Here is a 21,283-nt window from a genome sequence, read left to right as displayed (position 1 = left end):
AATTTCACAATAATGTGTCTAAAGTAGGGTTATTTTATTGTAGGTGCTCGGTGGACTCCTATAATTTGTCCTTCAGTTCTAGGGAATGAAAAATTTTTTTCATCGATGGTTTTTACCTTCATTTTCTCTGTCTTCACTTTCTGGAAAACGTAGATATTAGACCTTCTGAATGCATAGTCTGTATCTCCTATCTTTCACTTAAGTTTCCTGTTGTCTTAGTTTGGTCCACTTCAGGCAGATGTTACTTGACTTTACCCTCTCTTACATTTTTTTCCAATATATATTTGTTATTATAAATCACAATATTACATGGAGAAAAAGGATTGTGTGCAGATAGCTTACTGGAAATGTGATCCTAGAGAGAAGGTATGAGGGACAGAGAGATGAAACAGGAACTAAGGGAAAACAAATGCAAGGATTAGCTTTTGAGTTGGCACACAGGCAAGCAACTGTTTCTTGTTCTTCTGCAATCTTTTCAGAAACCTGAAATGTAAGAATTGTCCATCCAGGAGACAAAAATGAAAAATATTTCTCGATCAGCTCCCATCACTAGTTGGGCCAGGGTGATCCCATGGGCAACAGCTCCCTAAAATGAAAATCTTGATAATCATTATAATAATGATCTTCTGAGTCCATCAGCACAGTTTTCCTTCCAAGTCAAACCTATAAAAGATATCCATCCTTGTCCACTCATCTTTGTTCAGACTTCTTGATTCATAAAAAAAATATCAAGGGGCTGACATAGGCTATCAACCTTTCACTTTGCTAATACTGATGTTAAAATGTAACTCATTTACTGTCACGGTCACATCATACAAGAAAGAGCATTTTAACACCAAAATACATCTCTAAGTAGTCTGCAGAGTGGCCGACTGAGTGGTCCATAGTCTACTTAGCATCACCTCTTAGAATTTCCATAGATATCAGATTCTGCACTTTGTTGCTTATGGTTCCTGAATATGCAGTTTGCAGTTCTCTAGCCAGAAGCTAAGCTTCTTGAGGTCAGAGGAGGTGTGACTTCTCTTCTTGCCTTTCTGCACTTTATACATATTAGTTGGTTCATTCATTGAAGTTCAACAACAGGCCAAGCAGTTCTCAGAGTGTGTTCCAGACCAGTAGCAGCGGCAGAACCTAGGAACTTCTTAGGCAGACCTACTGAATCAGAAACTCTTTACCCTCTATGATATCTCTCTTTCCTAGGGGGAAAGATTTTTTTTATTATTATTATGTTCAGTTAGCCAGCATATAGTACATCATTAGTTTGTGATGTAGTGTTCAACGATTCATTAGTTGTGTATAACACCCAGTGCTCATCACAACACGTGCCCTCCTTAATACCCATCACCTGGTTACCCCATCCCCCCACCCCCTCCATGAAATTTTTAATATATTTCAGCAATCATGCTATTTTACTTCTAAGAACACTGTCTTATTCTTCATTCATTTACTAGTAGTCTACTCTGATTTAATGGATCAAAAACCTTATGGAAATATCCTGTGAATGAAAAATTCTTTTTTCCTCCCTGATTTATCTGTATTCTCTGGGAACCTCTTTTTGGCTTTTATACATTGATCTGGATGCTGTAAGATTTCCTTACATGGCTGGTGGTTCTTTGCAGCTTAGTCATACTTAATAATGAAGTGGTAGAAAAGCTAACTATGAGGCTATGTATCTGTGGGTGATATTTCACCAGGCAAAATTTACTTTAAGGGGACTTAAAGGGTTACATTTTTTTGTGAGAATGTGGAGGATTTGGCTCTTGGACACTAATTCTCACACTAGTTGCCTTGGTTTCTCCCTAGACAGACTGAACAATATTTTGTTGAAGATTTTCAATCCATGCCCACATTTTTAGCTCCATATCTCAATCTTAGCTGCCACCATACTGGAAATGTCTGTGTCCTGAGGCTGAGCTCAGGTCAGGTTGCCTACCCCTTCGGTGTATTGCCCCCTGCATCCTCTGCTGCTTCTCTATCTACATACAGTCTTCCAGAAAAGTTTTTTAGTTTGTCGATTGTCTTGTGCTGTACTCCTTGTGATTGTCATTTATATTTTTTCATTTACGTCCTATCACTTAATGGGAGTCTCAAGAAGGAGAGGATATTAATATATATATCAGATGTACCATTATGAATCAAAGTCCCCCTTAAATATTTTATATACATATTTTTACCTGTACTTCCTTATCAATATCAAGTTGAAGCATTGATAATCTCTGCATGCTAACAATATAGGACATTCAATTTGTTTTTACTTCCTTCCTTCTTCTGCCTCCCATGTTTTGTTGGAACTGTTGGAATTTAAGTGTGTGTATAGCATCATTTCTTTGCTCTTTTATTTATTTTTAATTTTTTTATTTTTTAAGTATTGACTTTTCTTTATTATGTTATGTTAATCACCATACATTACATCATTAGTTTTTGATGTAGTGTTCCATGATTCATTGTTTGCATATAACACCCAGTGCTCCATGCAGTACGTGCCCTCTTTAATACCCATCACCAGGCTAACCCATCCCCCATCCCCCTCCCCTCTAGAATCCTCAGTTTGTTTCTCAGAGTCCATAGTCTCTCGTGGTTCGTCTCCCCCTCCGATTTCCCCCCTTCATTTTTCCCTTCCTGCTATCTTCTTTTTTTTTTTTTAACACATAATGTATTATTTGTTTCAGAGGTACGCGTCTGTGATTCAACCGTCTTACCCAATTCACAGCGCTCACCATAGCACATACCCTCCCCAATGTCTATCACCCAGCCACCCCATCCCTCCCACCCCCCACCACTCCAGCAACCCTCAGTTTGTTTCCTGAGATTAAGAATTCCTCATATCAGTGAGATCATCTGATACATGTCTTTCTCTGATTGACTTATTTCACTCACCGTAACACCCTCCAGTTCCATCCATGTCGTTGCAAATGGCAAGATTTCATTCCTTTTGATGGCTGCATAATATTCCATTGTATATATATACCACATCTTCTTTATCCATTCATCTGTTGGCTCTTTCCATAGTTTGACTATTGTGGACATTGCTGCTATAAACATCAGGGTGCACGTACCCCTTCGGATCCCTCCATTTGTATCTTTGGGGTAAATACCCAGTAGTGCAATTGCTGGGTCGTATGGTAGCTCTATTTTCAACTTTTTGAGGAACTTCCATACTGTTTTCCAGAGTGGCTGCACCAGCTTGCATTCCCACCAACAGTGTAAGAGGGTTCCCCTTTCTCCGCATCCCCACCAACTCCTTTGCTCTTTTAAGTTTTTTTTAAGTTTTTGCTCTTTTAAGTTTTTTTTTTCCTGAACAGTTACATTAAACTTCATAACCTCATAACCAGCAATTATTTAGATTTAATGCACTTTGTGCTGTTTCCTTTGCTTATCACTAATTCTTGTGGTACACAGTATGTAAGTGTGTATCTTATGTAGTATGTCCTTCCTTTCTTGGGTTCTCTATTCTGACATAAATTTGTATTTGTCTGGAGAATTTCCTTAGGTTTTATGCAGGAGAAGGTTTATCCTCAAGAAGGAGAATGGTATATTTTCTGAGTCTTTCATTCATTGGACAGTAATGTTTGCCATTCCAAAACAAGTCTTTAGGCTTGCATGGATCCCTTAGGATTATAGGTATATAGCTGGGATATCTGTTGAGTGTAGGGATGTCATGGTGTCTCGGATCTGGTGTTGAGGGGTCTTGCTATAGTACGTCATGTCCAATGGCTACACCTAATAGCAGGGAGAAGAGAGTTCTGATGGTCAGTCCTAGTGGCAGGGTCTTCTATGCCACATCTTCCCTGGAAGAATGTATTCTATGTCAGGTCTGGGTACAGTTTTCATGCACAGTCACCCCTAAGCAGCAGCACCTCCAGGGATCTGATCAGAACTGGGTGGCCATTTGCCTCCTTTCATCCCTGAATCACCATCTGGTTATTCTCTTGGCTCTTGGTCAAAAGAACTAATTATACTTCCCCATTTTTTAGAAAATTTATCTTTAGAATAATTATTTTTTCGATGTTACTATTTTTTTTAGTTTTTGTTATGAAATATGCCATAAATGCCAAAGAATATATATAGTGAATACATATGGTTCCAGGATCAATCATAAAACAAATGGCCATGTACCTACCACCTAACTTAGGAAATAACTTCTCTTCTAAGCAAAACTATTATGTGATTCTGAGCTGATTCTCCTTCTTCCTTTCCTAAGGTCGTGAGTCTGAAGTGGGTAGTATCTATGGCCATGGTCACTCCACAACAGTTTTCTCACACTTTGTTCTGAAAAAAGAGAAAAAAGTGTCCAGAAAAACCCTGAGTTGTTTGCAAAATAGAAGCCCAGATGATTGTGCTTAGTGGTTGGTGTGTCTGTGTAGGTCACCATAGGTTTCTCCTGGAAGGTATTCCCTGGCCCATTGCTAACCCACATGGCACCTTTGTGTGAATAAGAAAAAATCATTTTTGTCATTTGCCAGCAATTCTCTGTAATACCTATATGCACAAAAATCTACAATGATTATGAATGTGAGTAGCACCTCCTAGAGTTTGCAAGTCACAACCATAATTCGTGGTAAATGTAGCCGGTGGCTATAGGGCTCCTTAGGTGGGTGTCATCAGACATTTACTGAATGCCTACTATGTGCCAGGCATTCTTTTAGTTATTTGGCATTCAAGGCTGAGATAGACAAGATTCTTGCTCTCATGGATGCCCTATGACTAGACTTAGGAGCAAGCTGTGTTTTTGGGTGCACGAGCTGGGAGTCAACTAACAAGCTGGGGTCATTCTTGAGTTGGGTCAGGGCCCTGTGGGGGCCTAGGCTTTAATTTCTTTTATTTAGCATGTTGTCTGTGCCACGTTAACCCTGAGAGGTTATGTTGTACCAGGGTGATGAGTCCAGTGACCATATGCTCTGGTTTACCCTGAGTACTGGGTGAATTCTCTTGTCCCAAGTGATTATTAATATCACCCCTTCTCTCTCTCTCTTTCTTTTTTTTTTTTAAGATTTATTTAGAGAGAGAGAGTGCACGCACGTGGGGGATGGGCAGAGGGAGAGGGAGAATGAGCCCAATGCAGGACTCGATCCCATGACCCTGAGATCATGACCTAGCCAAAATCAAGAGTCAGATGCTTAACTGACTGAGTCACCCACGTGCCCCCACCCTTTGTCTCTCTTAAAGGTGTCCCAGCTTTGGACAATAAATTATATGGTCATGTGTATTAGTCAGCTTTTTTGCCATGGTAACAAACACCTTCAGAATGTTAGTGACTTAAAACATCAACTATTTAGGTTTTGCTCATGGATCTGTGGACCAGCTGCAGCTCTGCCCCAGTCTGGGAGTCAGGTTTAAGTTTGTTCCTCATTCTGGACTTTGGGCCTGTGCCACAAGTCTTCCCATTATAGCACCTAAGTTGGAAGACTGAGCTTTATTTAAGATTTCTTCTCATGGCAGAAGGTGGAAGCCCAGAGTCCCCTGGTCAGAGGTGGCATGGGCCATATCTACCCTTATTTTATTGACTAGAGCAAGTCACGTAGACAAAACCAACCCTCTAGGGCTTGGGCTTGATTCTCCTTCCTCGGCATAGGGGGCGCTGTGGTGGGGGAGAGCGAATATTTGGTGAATAACAATATCATTAGCACATTGCCCTACTGAACCCTACTGCTTCCCAGCGCACCCAGCTCCAGCCTTTGCTGGTGTCTTGTAGCAATGTCCGTGTCGGGACAGCGCCCAAGTGACTGACAGGACACAGGCGAGGAGTTTTGCCTCCGTTTGGATTACAGAAGGTATTAAGGGATTTCACTGTGGTGTGGAGCCTGTTTTGGTTTTAGATTTTATTGGACAAGGTGGGAGTTGATGTTTGCTGTGGCAGCCTGGTTAACTGGGACAGAGTCTCCTCCTTTCTGCATCCCCAGCTCTGCCACCTACCCCAGAAGTTTGCGCTGACAGATTTTCCACTCTCTGTGTGAGCCGTCAGAACCCAGTGGAGCCTGTGTGGCCAGACCATGCCCTCTTCCTGCCTCATGTTGGGGCTCCATGAGGTGTGATTTCTGGTGCCCTTTACTTTGCCCCCACTGACTCTCTTTCCTGCCCCCATCCCTACCCTTGCTGCTCTGCACCTGGGAGTTTTAATTTTTATTGTTTCCTTAGTGTCCCTTCATTTGCTTGTGTTCAGTGTTCAGTACTAATTGGCTTTCCTTTAAAACAATTCCAGAAATTCCTCAATGTTACTGGTTCATGGATGGACTGAGGGAACCCATCCTTGTTTTCAATTGTTGGATAGTTTGCGGACCCCCTTGCAGTGGGAGCTGAGGAGAGAAAGGTGGCAGATTTGAGCTCACTTGCCCATGTGAAACTCCAGTGCTGTTGAACAGAGATAGAATACTATTTCACCAAAAGGACAAAGATCGATGGGGAGGCATAGAGGAGATACATTAGATCCGTCCTCAGCCCTTGGCAGCTGGCATTCTCTCAAGAGCAATTTTTCATGAAGAAACTGATTTATCATTTCATAAGAATGATCAAAGTACCTTCAGAGTCATGTTGAAAAGCACACGGGTAGTGGGGGGTCAGCTTGGCTCAGCAGGTGAGTGACTCCCAGTAGGGGCTCACATGCATGCCTCAGCAGAAATACCAGTTGTCTCACATCATGGATCGTTGGCATGCTGTGGATAATTGATATTGTGAAAATTAACTTATTCCTAATTATGTCCTTCACAAGAATATGAGTCTATGAAGAAGGTATGGAGTGTGTCTGTCATGTCCCCGCCTTGTACTATTTCCAAAACCTAGCACAGTGCCTGGCACGTAATGGACATTCAGAAAACTTTGGCTGAAGCAATGCAAATATTGATGATGGACTGTAAAGGCAAAACCTGGGAGAATACTTGGAGCTCCTGAGTGTAATGGGGCACAGTAGGGGCAGGTGGGAGTGTCCTTGAAAGAAAGGGGTTTACAACCACCACAGCGCCAGGAATGGGCTCCCGTTGATGCCTCAGCCTCCCTGGCTCCACTGTAGCATGGGGCAGAAGCCTGGAGGAGGTTGGACTTTGTTCTGGGAGTTAGGGGCACAGCCCCTGCGCTGGCGTGGACCCTAGCGGAGGCCACACGGTCCAGGTAACAGATGCCGTGGTTGCGTCGGCATATCCACTCACCCTCACCAGTTCGGTGCATGCCTGCTGACCTCCACAGGCCAGCTGCTGCATTTATTTGAATGTGGGATTTTTTGGCCGCTGAAGCTTACTTTGCCCCTTGTGCTGCAGGTGGGAAATGCTCCTTGTGTGGGGTGACTGAGGTGTGACGCTTGCCCAGGAGGTGTCCCGTCCATCTGTGGTAACTGGCTTGGTAAAGCCCCCTTTGCTGGCTGCCTTCCCTGGACCACCTCCCTACTCCCCCGCCTGTGCTTTCTTCACCTTCTAAATAAACCATCTGCCCTTGAATACTTGTCTCAGGGTCTGCTACTGAGGAACCCAAACTGTGATGGTCGGCGCTGGGTCCTGGGCACCTGGCCACTGGCTGGGGGGGTATTCTTGAGGCTTCAGAGGACTTGAGCTTCATTTTGCTTAGACCCTTAAAACTCATATCAAAAAGAGAAAGAAAGCACTCTAGTTTCTCTTGTTTAAGAAAGTTGTGACTTAAACAGTTCCCAAATTCTATTATATAGCTCTCTGAAATGACCGAGTAATTTTTAAGGACCGCTGAAGCTGCCCTGCTCACAAAACCTCAGTGCTTTGTATTGCCGTGGTGTAGGGTCTCAGTTGACTTGGAGGGCGTTCCTGGTCTCCCTGAATACACTCTGTCTCTTGCTAGAGCAGACTGTTCATTGTTTTGAAATATTGCCTGCATGTTCCCTTCTCTGTGCTGTGTCTGAGTCTCACTGTCCCCGTGCCGGCATCAGGTGGCCCTGTGGCCAGCTCCTGAGGGATGGAGGGATGAAAGGGTCATTCTGCCCACACTGTGCAATGGATGGGCACAGGAAGAGCCATCGCACTGACCTTTGACCTTTGCTTCTTTGCAGATATCTCGGTGAGCCTGCTGACCCTCATGGTCACTGCCTGTGGCCTCGCGCTTTTTGGCGTGTCTCTCTTCGTGTCTTGGAAACTCTGCTGGGTTCCGTGGCGAGAACGAGGCCTGCTGTCTGGTAGCAAAGACAACAATCGGGAACCTCTTAACTACACGGACACAGAGACCAATGAGCAGGAGAACAGTGAGGGCTTCCTAGACCCTCCCACCCCCTGCCCTGACTCCTCCATGAAGATCAGCCACACCTCCCCTGACATTCCCCTCTCGACCCAGGCCGGGGGCCAGGAGAACTGTGCCCATGGCGTCCGTGTGCAGCGCCAAGTCACAGCGCCGAGCTCGTCGGCCCGGTCAGTAACGCCCCTTTCCTTTCCAGATGCAAGGCAGGGACCACCTCGCTTCCCTCCCTTGCCAGCAGTAGCACAGATGAGCCTGGGGCCTGTGACCTTTTGCACGTCCATTCAGTGTCAGAGACATGAATATGGGAAAACGGGGTGCTTCCTATGCTCCAGTGAGGTTCCTTACCTCTCCTGAGCTCTCCACGTAGTCTCCACTTAGTCCATAATAAGAATAGTGACATGTCAAGTTCTAAGAACTTCCTGTGCATTATTTTACTATAGTCCACAACTTTGCGTGAGATGCAAAAGTTACCATTTTCATTTCACACAAGAAGAAACTTAAGTCAAGAGTTTAAGTAAAAAAGTCCTATGTTGGTACGCACTCAGGGTTTGAACCGTGATTCATCCAACAGCAGCGCCTGAGCCCTTAACTGCTCTTCCCGCGGCCTTCCTAGGGCTATCGGACTTACGCTCCGTGCTTCTGACCTAGCCGAGCTCTCACACGCAGGCTGTCTTTGGAGTCCACGAAGTGGCTGGAGGCCTTTGTCCATCTTCAGCCTTTGCAAGGCCTAGAGTACCAGGCCTAGGGTCACTGTCTCCGTGGGATGCTCTGTGCTTGAAGCAGGAGAGAGATCATGTAGCGCAGTGATTAAAAGCAAGGGCTCTGGGGTCAGGTTCATGGCTTTACTTATGTGTGTGACCCTGGATATATTACTTAGCCTCCATGTTTCCACTTCCTCTTCTGTGAGAGAGGAACAGTGAGAATAGCAACATATGGGTGGTTTTAAGAATGAAGCAGGAACATGCACTTCATGCGCTTTGCACAGGCTGCGCCTGGTAAGCACTCAAGCCCGAGCTGCCGTTTTCATTCCAGTATTGCTCTTGTCATGATCATTCTCACTGCGACTGGCTTCTCCCAAAACTCAGATGTGGGCACGGATGTGTCTTTGAGGTTAAACGGCCAATTCTGAATCACTGGATATAAAGATCCACTTTTAATAGGACATTTCAGGAAGAGAGATAAAGGAAGCAGCTTTTTTTAAATGAAAATATTTGCTCGAGCGATAGCCAGAGGAATAACCTGTGCTGTCATTCGGAAAGTTTGGGGGCATTTTTAAAAAATCTTTTTTATTTGTTCTCTAGAAACAGAAATAAGATTTTACCCTTTTTTATGTTAATTGAGTTTATCCTAGAGACTCTGCACATTCCCATTAAGTGGGATGGAATATGACAGTTTATAATTTAATTTTTCCACAAACCTAGTTTAGCATCATTTCCAATTCTGAATCGAAGAGCTAAACCTAAAATATTCCTCTGTGAGGAAATGGATGGCTGTTTGCCATTTGATTTAGAACTCCTCAGATTTTCTCACTAGGATTTCTCTTTAGATACAGACTTAAATATAACTGGAGCTCTGTTTGATGCAGTCATGGAGTTCATACCGTGGTGCAGACTCGGGATAACATTCCTTCAGTATTTCAATAACCAGAGTCTTTCAGATGGAGGATCCACTGAAATTGTCTCCTGTTCGGTTTTACTCTGCACATTAATTTTTCTGATCCGCGTCCCATCGCTACAAGGTGATAGATAGTACTGTGCTTTCTATTAGATTATGGATCTGAGGACTGTGCCATAATTCTAATGACTTGACAGCAGTCATATCACTCTATCACAATATTTATTTTAGAAAAATGTTTAAGTACTCTACACCTCGAGAAATATATTTCATTTAAAAATAAAAGTTGTGGTAAAAAAATAAAAACTGGTATCTTCACCACTGATTTATGGAAATGGGGTAGAAGGAGAAAAAGACAAAAAGGGGAAAGCAAAGGAATTATCTCTATAAAATGAACTTTGCATTTAGATTTATTTTAGTTTTGGAGTCATGTAATTATCTTCTCTTATGACCAAATCAAGTTTAGTAATATCTGACCACAAGAAAACTATTAAACTCTTTCCAGCTGCATTTGACCTAATACTGGTAGTTTGCATCATTATGCATTTAAAACATTCTTATCTAAATTACTACTGACCTAGTGTTATGGGTTATGTCTGAAAATACGTATCTATGATTCATGGTCTCACCCTAATGAGTCGTGTATGGTCTTCTAATTCTTGAGGGATTGTGTTATGTTATAAACAAACACAAGCCCTTTTTTACTGACAAAATGGGAGAAATGAATGAAATTTCCTTCATGTTCCAAAACATTTTTAACATTCTTTTTTAAGTAACATTTGTGATACTGAATTTGGGGCGGGGGGTACTCTGTGCTGAGACGGCTCTCAACAGTCTGCTCTGCTAGTTCTTATTTCTTCCTTTTTTTTCCCTCATGATTTTCCTTACTTCCTCACTGCTGTCTCTTTCTTTCTTACTGCTTCCCTCCTGCAGCCATTGTGACTTGTCCCAAGGGTCCCAGGACACCTTCTTGACCCACAGAACATAAGGCTTAGACTCCCTGTTAAGGGCATCCCTGCTGTCCCTGTGACTCATCGGCATAGCTTCTGTCCCAGCATTGATATTGGGAAGCTCACCTTCTCCTGGCCTCTTGAGCTTGAATATGTGCGGCTCCTACCAATGTCTATGGAAGGCCCTAAAGATGGCGTTGTTTTATCTCCCCGGAGGGTTTCTGGTCAGGATGACTTTCTGTTGTTTTCCCAAGATCAAGCATGTTAACATTCTGTTTCTAGTTGGCTCAGTTACTATTAGAACCCTCTAAAGTTCCTGTTCATTCTTTTCAATTTAGATGAAATCCCTTTTGTGTAATATTCTGGGAATATGGATTTTTTTTTCCCAGAATGCTTCAATACCAGAACATTTTAGAGATCTCTATTCCAATTTTTTTTAAAGATTTTATTTATTTATTTGACAGAGAGAGACACAGCGAGAGAGGGAACACAAGCAGGGGGAGTGGGAGAGGGAGAAGCAGGCTTCCTGAGGAGTAGGGAGCCCAATGCGGGGCTTGATCCCAGGACCCTGGGATCATGACCTGAGCCGAAGGCAGATGCTTAACGACTGAGCCACCCAGGCGCCCCTCTATTCCAATTTTTAAAAAATCCCTGGGTCCTCAAAATAGAAGGAACCTTGACAGGCCACCTAATGCATTTCCTGATTCACATCCCAAGATGGGACCTAGGTAACACTTTAGTTTTATAAAAATTTCAATTGCCACACTGCATCTTTTTATCAGGCCTGTTAGGGCCTGCATGTTATTGCCACAGTCTCCTTCTGTCAGCGCTCTGCCTCAACGCCAAGCAGCACTACCCCGGAGGACATGAACTCACTAGGAAGCTTTACCTGGGAAAGCTCGTCACGTTCCAGCTACACTAGCCTCTCTCTCAGCGCCTTCAGTACCCCTGCCTTTTCCTGCCTGGAGGCCTTCACACATGCAGTTCCCTCTGCCTGGAATGCTTTTCCTTTTCCTCTCCAGCTCCTTTACAGCTTTAATGTCCCACCTAAAGCATCACCTCCTCAGAAAGACCTCCCCGACCACCCTGTCTGAAGTATGTGCCCTTTCCTCGACCCCTTCCCACTCTTCATTCTCTCACACGCTGCCTTGCTTGCATTTCTTCACAGGACTGAACTCTAACTCAATGATTATTTGTTTGCTTCTCACTTGTACCCCCTCTCTAATCTACGAGTTCTGCGAGCTCGGAGACCACATCTGCTTTGTTTCTCCCTGTATATCTAACACCTAGCACAACCCCTGGCATAGAGCAGACTTTTTGCATGAATGACTGACAGGATACGTGCATCAGTATCCAGCCACTTGTGTTCTGCTGATCAGAATGGCAAAAGGTCAGAAGTGTAAACTGAGGAAGGGCCTATATGGGATGAGGCTGGTAGAAGGCCTTTTGTCCAAGGACTTACCTTCATTCAGAGCCTTACGTGTAGACTTTTGGCTTTATATCTGAAAAGCAATCCCTAGAGTCACAGAAATATTCTGACGGAGTTGAAAGAAGATGACAGTCATTGCATTTTTAGATTCGGGTCCCATTGCTGGCCACAACTTCAGTAAGTGGTATGCTAAGATTAAATATTGTAATTACTCTAAAAGTAGCATGATTCTATTAAGCTGTATGTGTGTGTGTGTGTGTGTGTGTGTGTTGAAAACACTGGTTAGATGTAAACATTTAAACACAACAGTTTTTTAACTACTCTTAGATATCTCTTCAGGTTTTAATAAACTGATGGCTTCAGAAATGGAAGCTGCTTAGACGTCTCTCAACTCCTGTGAGATTCTGAAACTAGATGTAAATGTGCATTTTCTCTACTGGGAGTTAGTTATTGGAAACTGTTATGTCCTTTGCATTTATATATTTACTCCAGACAGTTGTATTAAGCATCTGCTATGTGCAAAGTTCTATATCGTGTGCTGGTAATAAAGAGGTAAAAAAAAAAAAATACAGCCCTGACCTCAAAAGGTCCACAGCCTAGTTGGGGAAATGGATGAGAAGAGCGCCAGTTACACACATTGAAGTGCTCAAATTGCTCTCTAGATTAATCTGGCAGGAGTGTCTAAAATGCTTGGGACAGTGTGAAGGCTGGCCACAGGGGCTGATTCAGGCCTGTGATGATGAGGCCTGAGCTCAGTTGGAAGCAATGGAAGTGGAAAGAGGCATGAGTTGTGAGCTACTTTTGAGAAGGTGTTGGTAGACATAAGCTCATCTTAGAAATAGGGAATAAAATATTGGAAGTGACACCAAGATTTCAAACTTGTTTAACTTGGGTGGAAGGTGTGGGAAGAAGCAGGTCATGCATCAGAGTTTCCGACTCCACTTGATCACACACCTCCACTGGCAAAGGTGGGATGCTTACATCTTTCTTATATCATTCATTCTGGAAGCCTCTGAATCCTGTGCTAAGAAAGATCCCCATTTCCTTCTGCCCTGTAGTCAGTTCACCGCATCTGCCCCTGTCTGAGACTTTCCTCTTCTCTGTCTGTCTGTGGCTCAGGACAACCCAACTCTCTCCTCTCTATCACCCGGAGAACTTCCAAGAAGGGAAACAATCCTATCCCCATTGTTTCCAAACTTCCCTGTCTTGACTTGAACCTAGTAAAGAAACCCATGTGGTTCTGAAATCACAGTTTGCTTCTCTCTTTCCTCTCCTTGAACCCCGAAGCTCTGTCGACACCGGTACCCCAGAACCAGGGAAAGGATAAGCCAAGTGTCACCTCTGAGATGGGGTCACTGAAGTGATGGCGGGTTGCCTGGAATTGCATGGGAGACCCAGAGGTGGAAGGAATGGTGAGAATGATGGACATTGGCTCTCCCACAGAGCCTGGATGGAAGATGTAGGCGTATGTGAGGAGAAAGCTGTGGAGGCAGAAGAGTTGAAGATCCTATCCTGCTGGAGAGCTGGGAGCCAAGATGGAAACTTCCCTTAATTTCCCTATTGAGGTCTATAGCATCAATTTGGAGGCTGATAATATGAGGCCAAGTTAAGTAGCCAGGCTTGGGGAGAGTACCGTTTCCTCCATGACCATTCCCCAAGCCAGCGGCCTCTCTCTCTGCCTGTGTGGCTCCTTAACGTCTGGTCAGTTCTTCTCCTCTTCTGACCTGCTGTGTAGTTAGCGTTTGACTATTCTATCACCCCCCTGGCCAGCCAACTCCTTGTAGGCGGTGACTAGGCTTTGCCTCTCTGTGCCTTCCACCCTACCTGACCCCTTGCTTTGCACATTCGTATTTGGTGAATTGTGGTATTGTCCTCTTTCTTAAAATCCAGTGGAAGTAGTTGGCTTTTTAGGTCATGGTTCAGGGACCAAGACTTTGGGGACTTGAAGTGGGATCCTGGAACTCGTTAATTCAAATTGAGGAAAGGAGAGGAGGAAAAGCTTTTTGCACCTGGGCTCCTGCCTCTGCTGACCTGAGGCTGCGACTCGGCGAGGCTCAGATTCCTTTCAGGCATTAAAGTGTTTTTGAGTTTGTTGTGGGAAATCTGCTTCACAGATTTTGTTAATCATCTTTGAAATTAGGCTTTCTCCAGGCTCAACCACCAATCTTCCAACTCAGATGTGGGCCAGCCACATCCAGTCTTTCAGCTCTCTTCCACGACAGGAAAATGTCCTCCACCTGCACTAAGGGAGGATGGGAGGTGGGTAAAGCTGAGGATCTCAACCCCAGTGTCCGGCTTCTCTAAGACAGCGTCAGAGTGTGACTTATTTACAGAGGACCCCATCTCTCAGCTTTCCTTTCCACCCCCAGTCTTTGGAAACCATTCCTTCTCCTTTCTTTCATTGCCCACATTAAGTCCCGAGAACACCAAATTCAGGACTTCCCAGACCTGCTCAGAGGACTGCCTGCTTCAGACACAGATCCCTCCTTGTCACGCTCACTCTGTGACCTTAAAATTCCAGACCTTTGCCCTGGGGGCCTCTAGTTTACTGGAGTCAAGGGCCACCTCCATGGACCATTTTAGAACTACCTCGCCTGGGCTGGCAGGAGCCAGATCAAAACATTCTGTTCCATATCTATCTTCTCTCTTGCTTCAGCCTTGCTTTTCCTTCCCACTTCCATGTGAGCAGCCTATGAGAGCGATGGGGTATTGATTTTCCATTTCCTCTCCTTTGTCTTCTTCTCATCCCAGGGGCAGCCTTTCTTGCTCATGTCTCAGCCCAGAGAGCTGCAGAGGTTAGGTAGGGAGGTTGCGAATTACCCTGGCTCCCTGACTGCTCTGAGCTTCTCTTGTCTGCTCGCCCACCCCCCAACTCCAGTAATCCCTGATTTGCTCCTGAAAGGAAATTGAAAGTGATTGAAAGAGATCCCAGGGAGCGAGAACTGTCATGGCCTGTTACAGTTGGCTGTCTGCTTTAAACCACCGCCTTAGAGTGGGATTCAACTTTTTCCCAAATAGTAAGTGGGATTCTGAATGGAGGCAGAAGTGTTGGGAAGGAAACTAGCGATGGAAGACGTTTCGGTGGATAATAGTGTTCCTATCCGTGCTTGATTTTTAAAAAGAATCTTCAGCTCTACTGGAATTTTGAATGGAGGCCTCCTGTGCATTTAGGGTTTTGTTTTGGTCTTTGAAGTCAGAGCTCTTCATGATGCCCTGCCCAGTCCGCACCCTTGGTCGCCTGGCAAGCCATTGTGGTTAGGAGGAGCAGAACACATGGGACTTATTTCTGTTTAGATTTCCTCTCTAAGAAGATGTACAAGTAAAATGGAATATGTTCCATTGCAAGCAGGCAGATTCATGTGTTTTAAATTTAAAATTTAAATTTACATGGCAGGCCTAGTCCTACAGATAGGGTTAAGACAAAATGTTGCTGTGAGGAGTCTAAAGCCAGTACTCAGAAAACCCAAAGGTAAGTTGTTACACACAGAGAGTCTGCTCGGCAACCACCTTGGGAGAAAAGTGGTAGCTGAGTGGCAGGTTCTGGGTCTAGCGCAGACACAGGACAGGGGTTCCATCAGACATTGGTCCAAAGAAAGTGCATCTTGTGGCCGTGAGGAAGCACTTTTAGTATTTAAACAGCATCACTACAGGCGCCTGGGTGGCTCAGTCGTTAAGCGTCTGCCTTCGGCTCAGGTCATGATCCCAGGGTCCTGGGATCGAGTCCCACATCGGGCTCCCGGCTCAGAGGGAAGCCTGCTTCTCGCTCTCCCACTCCCCCTGCTTGTGTTCCTGCTCTCGCTATCTCTCTTTCTGTCAAATAAATAAATAAAATCTTTTTAAACGGCATCACTAAACAGTTCTGGAATGGCCTGTTGTAGGCAGGAATTGACACCAGACCCAGGCATGGCCCTTGTTTGAATCTAGCCTGGAGGGAAAAATCAACAGCAGAAGCCAGAACAGATCCCAGCCCCTTATGGCCTCTGCGTAGGGCTGGATGCTGGCTGCTCCGTGCCAATCCCTTCTGCCCAGGGATCCCAGGAGGGTGAGACTGGAGCTCTGTTCCAGCCCTGCAAAGGGTCAGTGTCTGGACAAGCGAATGGCGGGGCTGTACTCTCACAGGGAGCTGGTTTGAGGTGTTTAACAGCATCCCCTGCTCTCCCCCCACCCCGCCCCGAGAAGTCAGAAAATGCAGAGAGGACTTTTAAGATGGTGGATTTCTTTGTACAAAATTGAAATCTGACAACAGAGACTTCGAGACCGCACGGTTTTTGCACATACGGGAATGCATGTGCCCTGGGCGTATCCGCTTGCGGGGGGCCATGTTGGCTGTGACGGGCGCACCTGACAGTTCTGTGGTGGTGTTCCTGTTGTACCGGGGGGGTGATGAGTGGCCAGGAGCACATTGAGGATGAAGAGGAGTGTTCAGCATAACAGCATCTATATCACAAGGGAGAATAATTTCAAACATGTTTGGGGGGCCTATTAATCCCATTTGACACCTTTGTTTCATAAAGTAGTCTCAAAAAGGAAAAGAAGACAAACTCAGATGTTTACTCTGCCTCTCCAGCTATTTATCAGTCCCCTCAAAGACAGCCTGGTTGTTCCCTTTCACCTACTGGTGGAGAGCGGCTACTAATTTAATTAGGGTTATTGAGAGATAACAGAAAATACAATACAATGACTCTGAACTCTGGGCTGAAAACAAACACAAATAACATTAAAAACAACCTTGCATGTAATGACTACTTCTCTCAGTTCATGAGGACTCACACAGATAAGGCAGGTTTCAAAGAGAATTCCAGGGAAACCACTAACCCAACCCAATAAGCTTATAGGGTGAAGAGTAGATTCTGCCAGCAAATATTTAATTTGCAAATATCAGTATTCAACCTTCTCTGAATCCCTATACACATTTATAGCAGCTTACCTTTAATTTTTATACTCTTAGTGTTTATGACAGAAATAAAGCCCTTCCCCCCGATCACATGGTATGACGGAAACGCTGTCATGGAGCCGCCATCTGCACGTCAGAGCCAGCAGTCCACTGGAAGCGGACGCATCCTGTCACACGCATTCTCACGAGAGCAAAAGCTGTGTTCTTATGATGAAATGCTTTGATTTGAACCAGCAAGTACTTACTTACTAATAAAGTTATAAGCCGGTGACAGGAAATTCTATGTGATTTAGAGACAGATGCGTTCTCCCTAAGACAACACGTTTCAATTTCAGGATGACATTATATGTAAAGGTGAACAATTTTATTTTTAAAGCAGTTTGTACAAACCTTTACATTCTGCCGGCTGAAAAAGCTTCTTTAATGGTGTATTAGTTTCGAAAGTGCATTAAACCTTTAAAGCTCCAAGGTCACGTGTTAGTAGGTTCGTTTCCTGATGGCCTCAGTTTTGAGCTTCAGGCCTTGGAGAGCAGCTTACTCACATTGATGGGCATTTTGAATTTAGACCCCCCCCCCAAAAAAAAAACCCCACAGATCTAAGTTTTTAACAGTACCTACATCCCGGGCACAAGTTTCTGAAAGACCCGTGGCTAATGAGGTTGTAACTTTGTTCTCTCTTGCTCTTCACTCAAGGCATAATTCAATCCGAAGACAACTCAACCTGTCAAACCCGGACTTCAATATCCAGCAGCTTCAAAAACAGGAACAGTTGACTGGAATTGGTCGAATTAAACCAGAGTTATATAAGCAGCGGTCACTGGATAATGATGATGGGACAAGGGGTAATAGCAAAGCCTGTGGGAAACTGAATTTCATTTTAAAATATGACTGTGACTTAGAGCAGCTCATAGTGAAGATTCACAAAGCTGTCAATTTGCCTGCCAAGGACTTTTCTGGGACTTCAGATCCTTATGTCAAGATCTATTTGCTTCCTGATCGGAAAACCAAACACCAGACTAAAGTTCACAGAAAGACCCTGAACCCTGTGTTTGATGAAGTGTTTTTGTTTCCAGTACCCTACAATGACCTTGCAGCCCGGAAGCTTCACTTCTCTGTGTATGACTTTGACAGGTTCTCTCGCCATGACCTAATTGGCCAAGTGGTGGTGGATCACTTCTTAGACTTGGCTGATTTCCCCAGGGAGTGCATCCTTTGGAAGGATATCGAATATGTCACCAACGTAAGTCCAGCATTTCTCCATTCTGGGGGCGGCTTCTTGGTCCACCTGTAAACAGATTACTTACACCTTATTTTTTTGCAGGGACGAAGTATAAAATTCACTTCAGTGTCCGGATAGCTTTTGTCTCAGAACCTTCTTGTACCTTCCCAGAAACAGGTCTTTAACAATATTCATTTTAAAAGTTCCCAGAATTATTCATGAAAACAGTATGAAAGCATAACATTCTCTCTTTTCTGCTTTCTAATTCTTACCTCTTCCCTAATTGGCAGGAGATATTATCTGCCCTCCTTACCACATTTTCTGTAGAGCTTTCTTAGGTTATTTGTGCTAAATGGATCCTGGCATCCTATTAACTGTAATCTGCAGCTGCGAAACCATTGCCAGACTCTCTGAGAGCATTAAGTCCTTGACCGTGTCCCCAGGTCAGCTCAGCTGCATTTCCCGTGATCAGATCTTCCTCTTTAATCCCAGAAGTGACAATGGTTGCGAAGAGTTGGCACCACATTTTTAAGCAAAGAATCAAAATGACAAGGAGTCCGGTTTGAAAAGATCTGCAGATATTGGCAGCGCTAATCTATGGAAGGTCACATCCAATTTAGAGCTCAGGAGAGGGCAGAAGTGCTATGTAGTGACACCACATGCCCATGTTTACATTTTAAATGAGATTGCAGTGGTGATATTATTACTCCATTTCTGTCCTTTTCCCCGTCCTGCAGATGTGTATTGGCACTCCTGAAAGACTCCTTATGAAGGAGGAAATGCCTCTTAGGTAACTCTGGTATTTTAAAGCCACTTGTTTCTTTCTTCCATCCAGATTCCTGCAGGCAGCTCTGCTCGCACGTCTCCTAGAATACGAGCCCTTCTGAGGCCAGCACAATTTTCATTCTCTGCCTTGGCATCCAAAGGCACCAAGCACCATAATCCTTCCTCAGCTCAAATGATGACCCAGCTTGAGTTTGGAGTCCAGCACGGGAAAGGCTCTCATTCTGTTCAGGAAGAGAACACACAAAATCTCTGCCCAATGACCAAATCCCCACACTAGTACTTTCTCGCTCCTGGCCACCTTTGTGAACTGGGGACTCACCCACACTTTGGCTCTTCCAAGAGGCACCTTCTCTGGTGCCAGGTGTGTCCTGCTACTCCGATAAGCAAAGTGTAGTGTGGAGTTTGGCTGGTGAGGAAAGGAAAGAAAGAACTGGAGAAGGTGCAGGGAACAGCAGTTGATGAAACTAAGGTGATTTGGGAGATTGGAGAAGGAACAGATCTCTTCAATCTTGACAAGGTTGATATCTGTAAATCCAAAAATGGATGGTGGGGGAAGTAAAGACTATATCCCAAATCCCAGTTGCCAGAATCAGGAGGTAGCAAAGTGGACAGGCTGCTTACACTAAGATACGAAGGGCTCAAGGAGGAACTCTTTGATTGGAGCGTTTACCGAGTCCCCCGGGGAGTGAGTGGAGGTACTAAGGGCCAACAGGGATGCTCCATGGCAGGGGTTGGTCGCACAATCTGGGGTGATATCTATTTATATTTTTTAACAAATGGATTCCACAGAGTAGCTGGAATGATTATCAGAAAGCTCCACAGAGATCCTGCTCTGAGTGGACTTCTAGAGACTTCATGGGCTGAGCAACACTGAGTACCCAGTAGCTGATAAAAATCTGGATAAGGCTGGTCCCTGGTGGAAACATCTAGAACAGTTTCTCCTGGGATGAGAGTATAGAATGGCAGCCTGCAGAGACCTCCTGGCCCTGAGATCACTGCCATTTTAGCACTCCCCAGGGAGTAAGAGTGCCCGTGTCTATTGTTGGAGAATCCTGGATTTCCACTGATTTGAGGAGACTGTAAAATTATTTATGAAGGAGGAAAACTGATACGGCTAGAGGCTTCAAAACGCTCAGCTCTTTCCTCAGGCCAATAACAAATATTCTGAGCATTGATCTAGGCCTTTGGATGACCAGCAAGAGAGGGCAGGTTTTGAGAATGGAATTCTAGATTATTTCATAATCTGCCATATAGTTGTTTTTTATTGAAGTATAGTTGACATACAATATTACATTAGTTTCAGGTGTACTGCCATGTAGTTTTTAAAATTCCATTTTAAAAATTATTATTTGAGGCTGTTTTGATTGTGACTTTGTGTAGAGACTGAGCGTGAAGGTCTGAGGCTTGCCAAGTTTCTGGTTTTGTAATATAGCATGTAGGGGGCTCCTGGGTGGCATAGTGGGTTAAGCATCTGACTTGGTTTCGGCTCAGGTCGTGGTCTCAGGAATGTGAAATCGAGCCCTGCTTCAGGCTCCGTGCTCAGTGCAGAGTCTGCTTTGGATACTCTCTCCCTCTCTCTCTGCCCCACCCACTCGTGCTCTCTTTCTCTCTAAAGTAAATAAATAAATCTTTATAATATAGCATGTATATAATGTACACATATAGATTCATGAGGGAATAATTAAATGAACAGGCATGAACCCACTGTTCATCTGAAGAATAGAACAGAACCAGTACTTTTGCTGACCCTTGGGTTGTCTTCCCTCCTCCCATTCCCTCTCAGTCCACTCCTGCCAAGTGGAAAAACACTATCCTGAATTTTATTTATATTGTGATATATTTGTAAGACAATACATTGTTTGGTTTTGTCTGCTTCTGCTTTTCACAGCTCTTCTTTGGCTTCTTTTTTTCAGCCCACTTTATGACATTTAACAAAAGAGATCAGTAGATCTCTTCATCTATTATTCTGTTGCATTATAGATGACGAATTAGCTTTTTTATATTGATGATATTTAGGTGGTTATTTGTTTTTAACAATTCTGACTAATACTCTAGAGAACATGTTTGTGCACATCTCCTAGTTCACATATGCAATAATTCCTCTAGGGTATATCCCTGATACAGGTAAGATGCACACATGTTCAACTTTTCTAGGCCTCCCGGACTTCCTTTCCACGGCAACTGTCCAGATTGATCCTCCCACTGGT

The 21,283-nt window shown here is 44.2% G+C and overlaps 1 protein-coding gene across 1 annotated transcript in view; it reads left to right on the top strand.

The window, feature by feature from the left end:
- SYT9 (synaptotagmin 9) overlaps nt 1-21,283 on the top strand; it is a 150,537-nt gene that overhangs the window by 45,367 nt on the left and 83,887 nt on the right. Inside the window, exons 2-3 of the mRNA XM_034995270.1 lie at nt 8,003-8,354; nt 17,765-18,311. Coding sequence (XP_034851161.1) covers nt 8,003-8,354; nt 17,765-18,311 — 899 coding nt within the window. The remainder of the gene's footprint in view (nt 1-8,002; nt 8,355-17,764; nt 18,312-21,283) is intronic.

This window comes from Mirounga leonina, unplaced genomic scaffold (assembly GCF_011800145.1).
Source record: "Mirounga leonina isolate KUSES-001 unplaced genomic scaffold, KU_Mleo_1.0 Mir_92, whole genome shotgun sequence".
Lineage (NCBI taxonomy): Eukaryota > Metazoa > Chordata > Mammalia > Carnivora > Phocidae > Mirounga > Mirounga leonina.
Note: the sequence above shows the minus strand (reverse complement) of the source record. Positions and strands in the feature narration are given on the sequence as shown.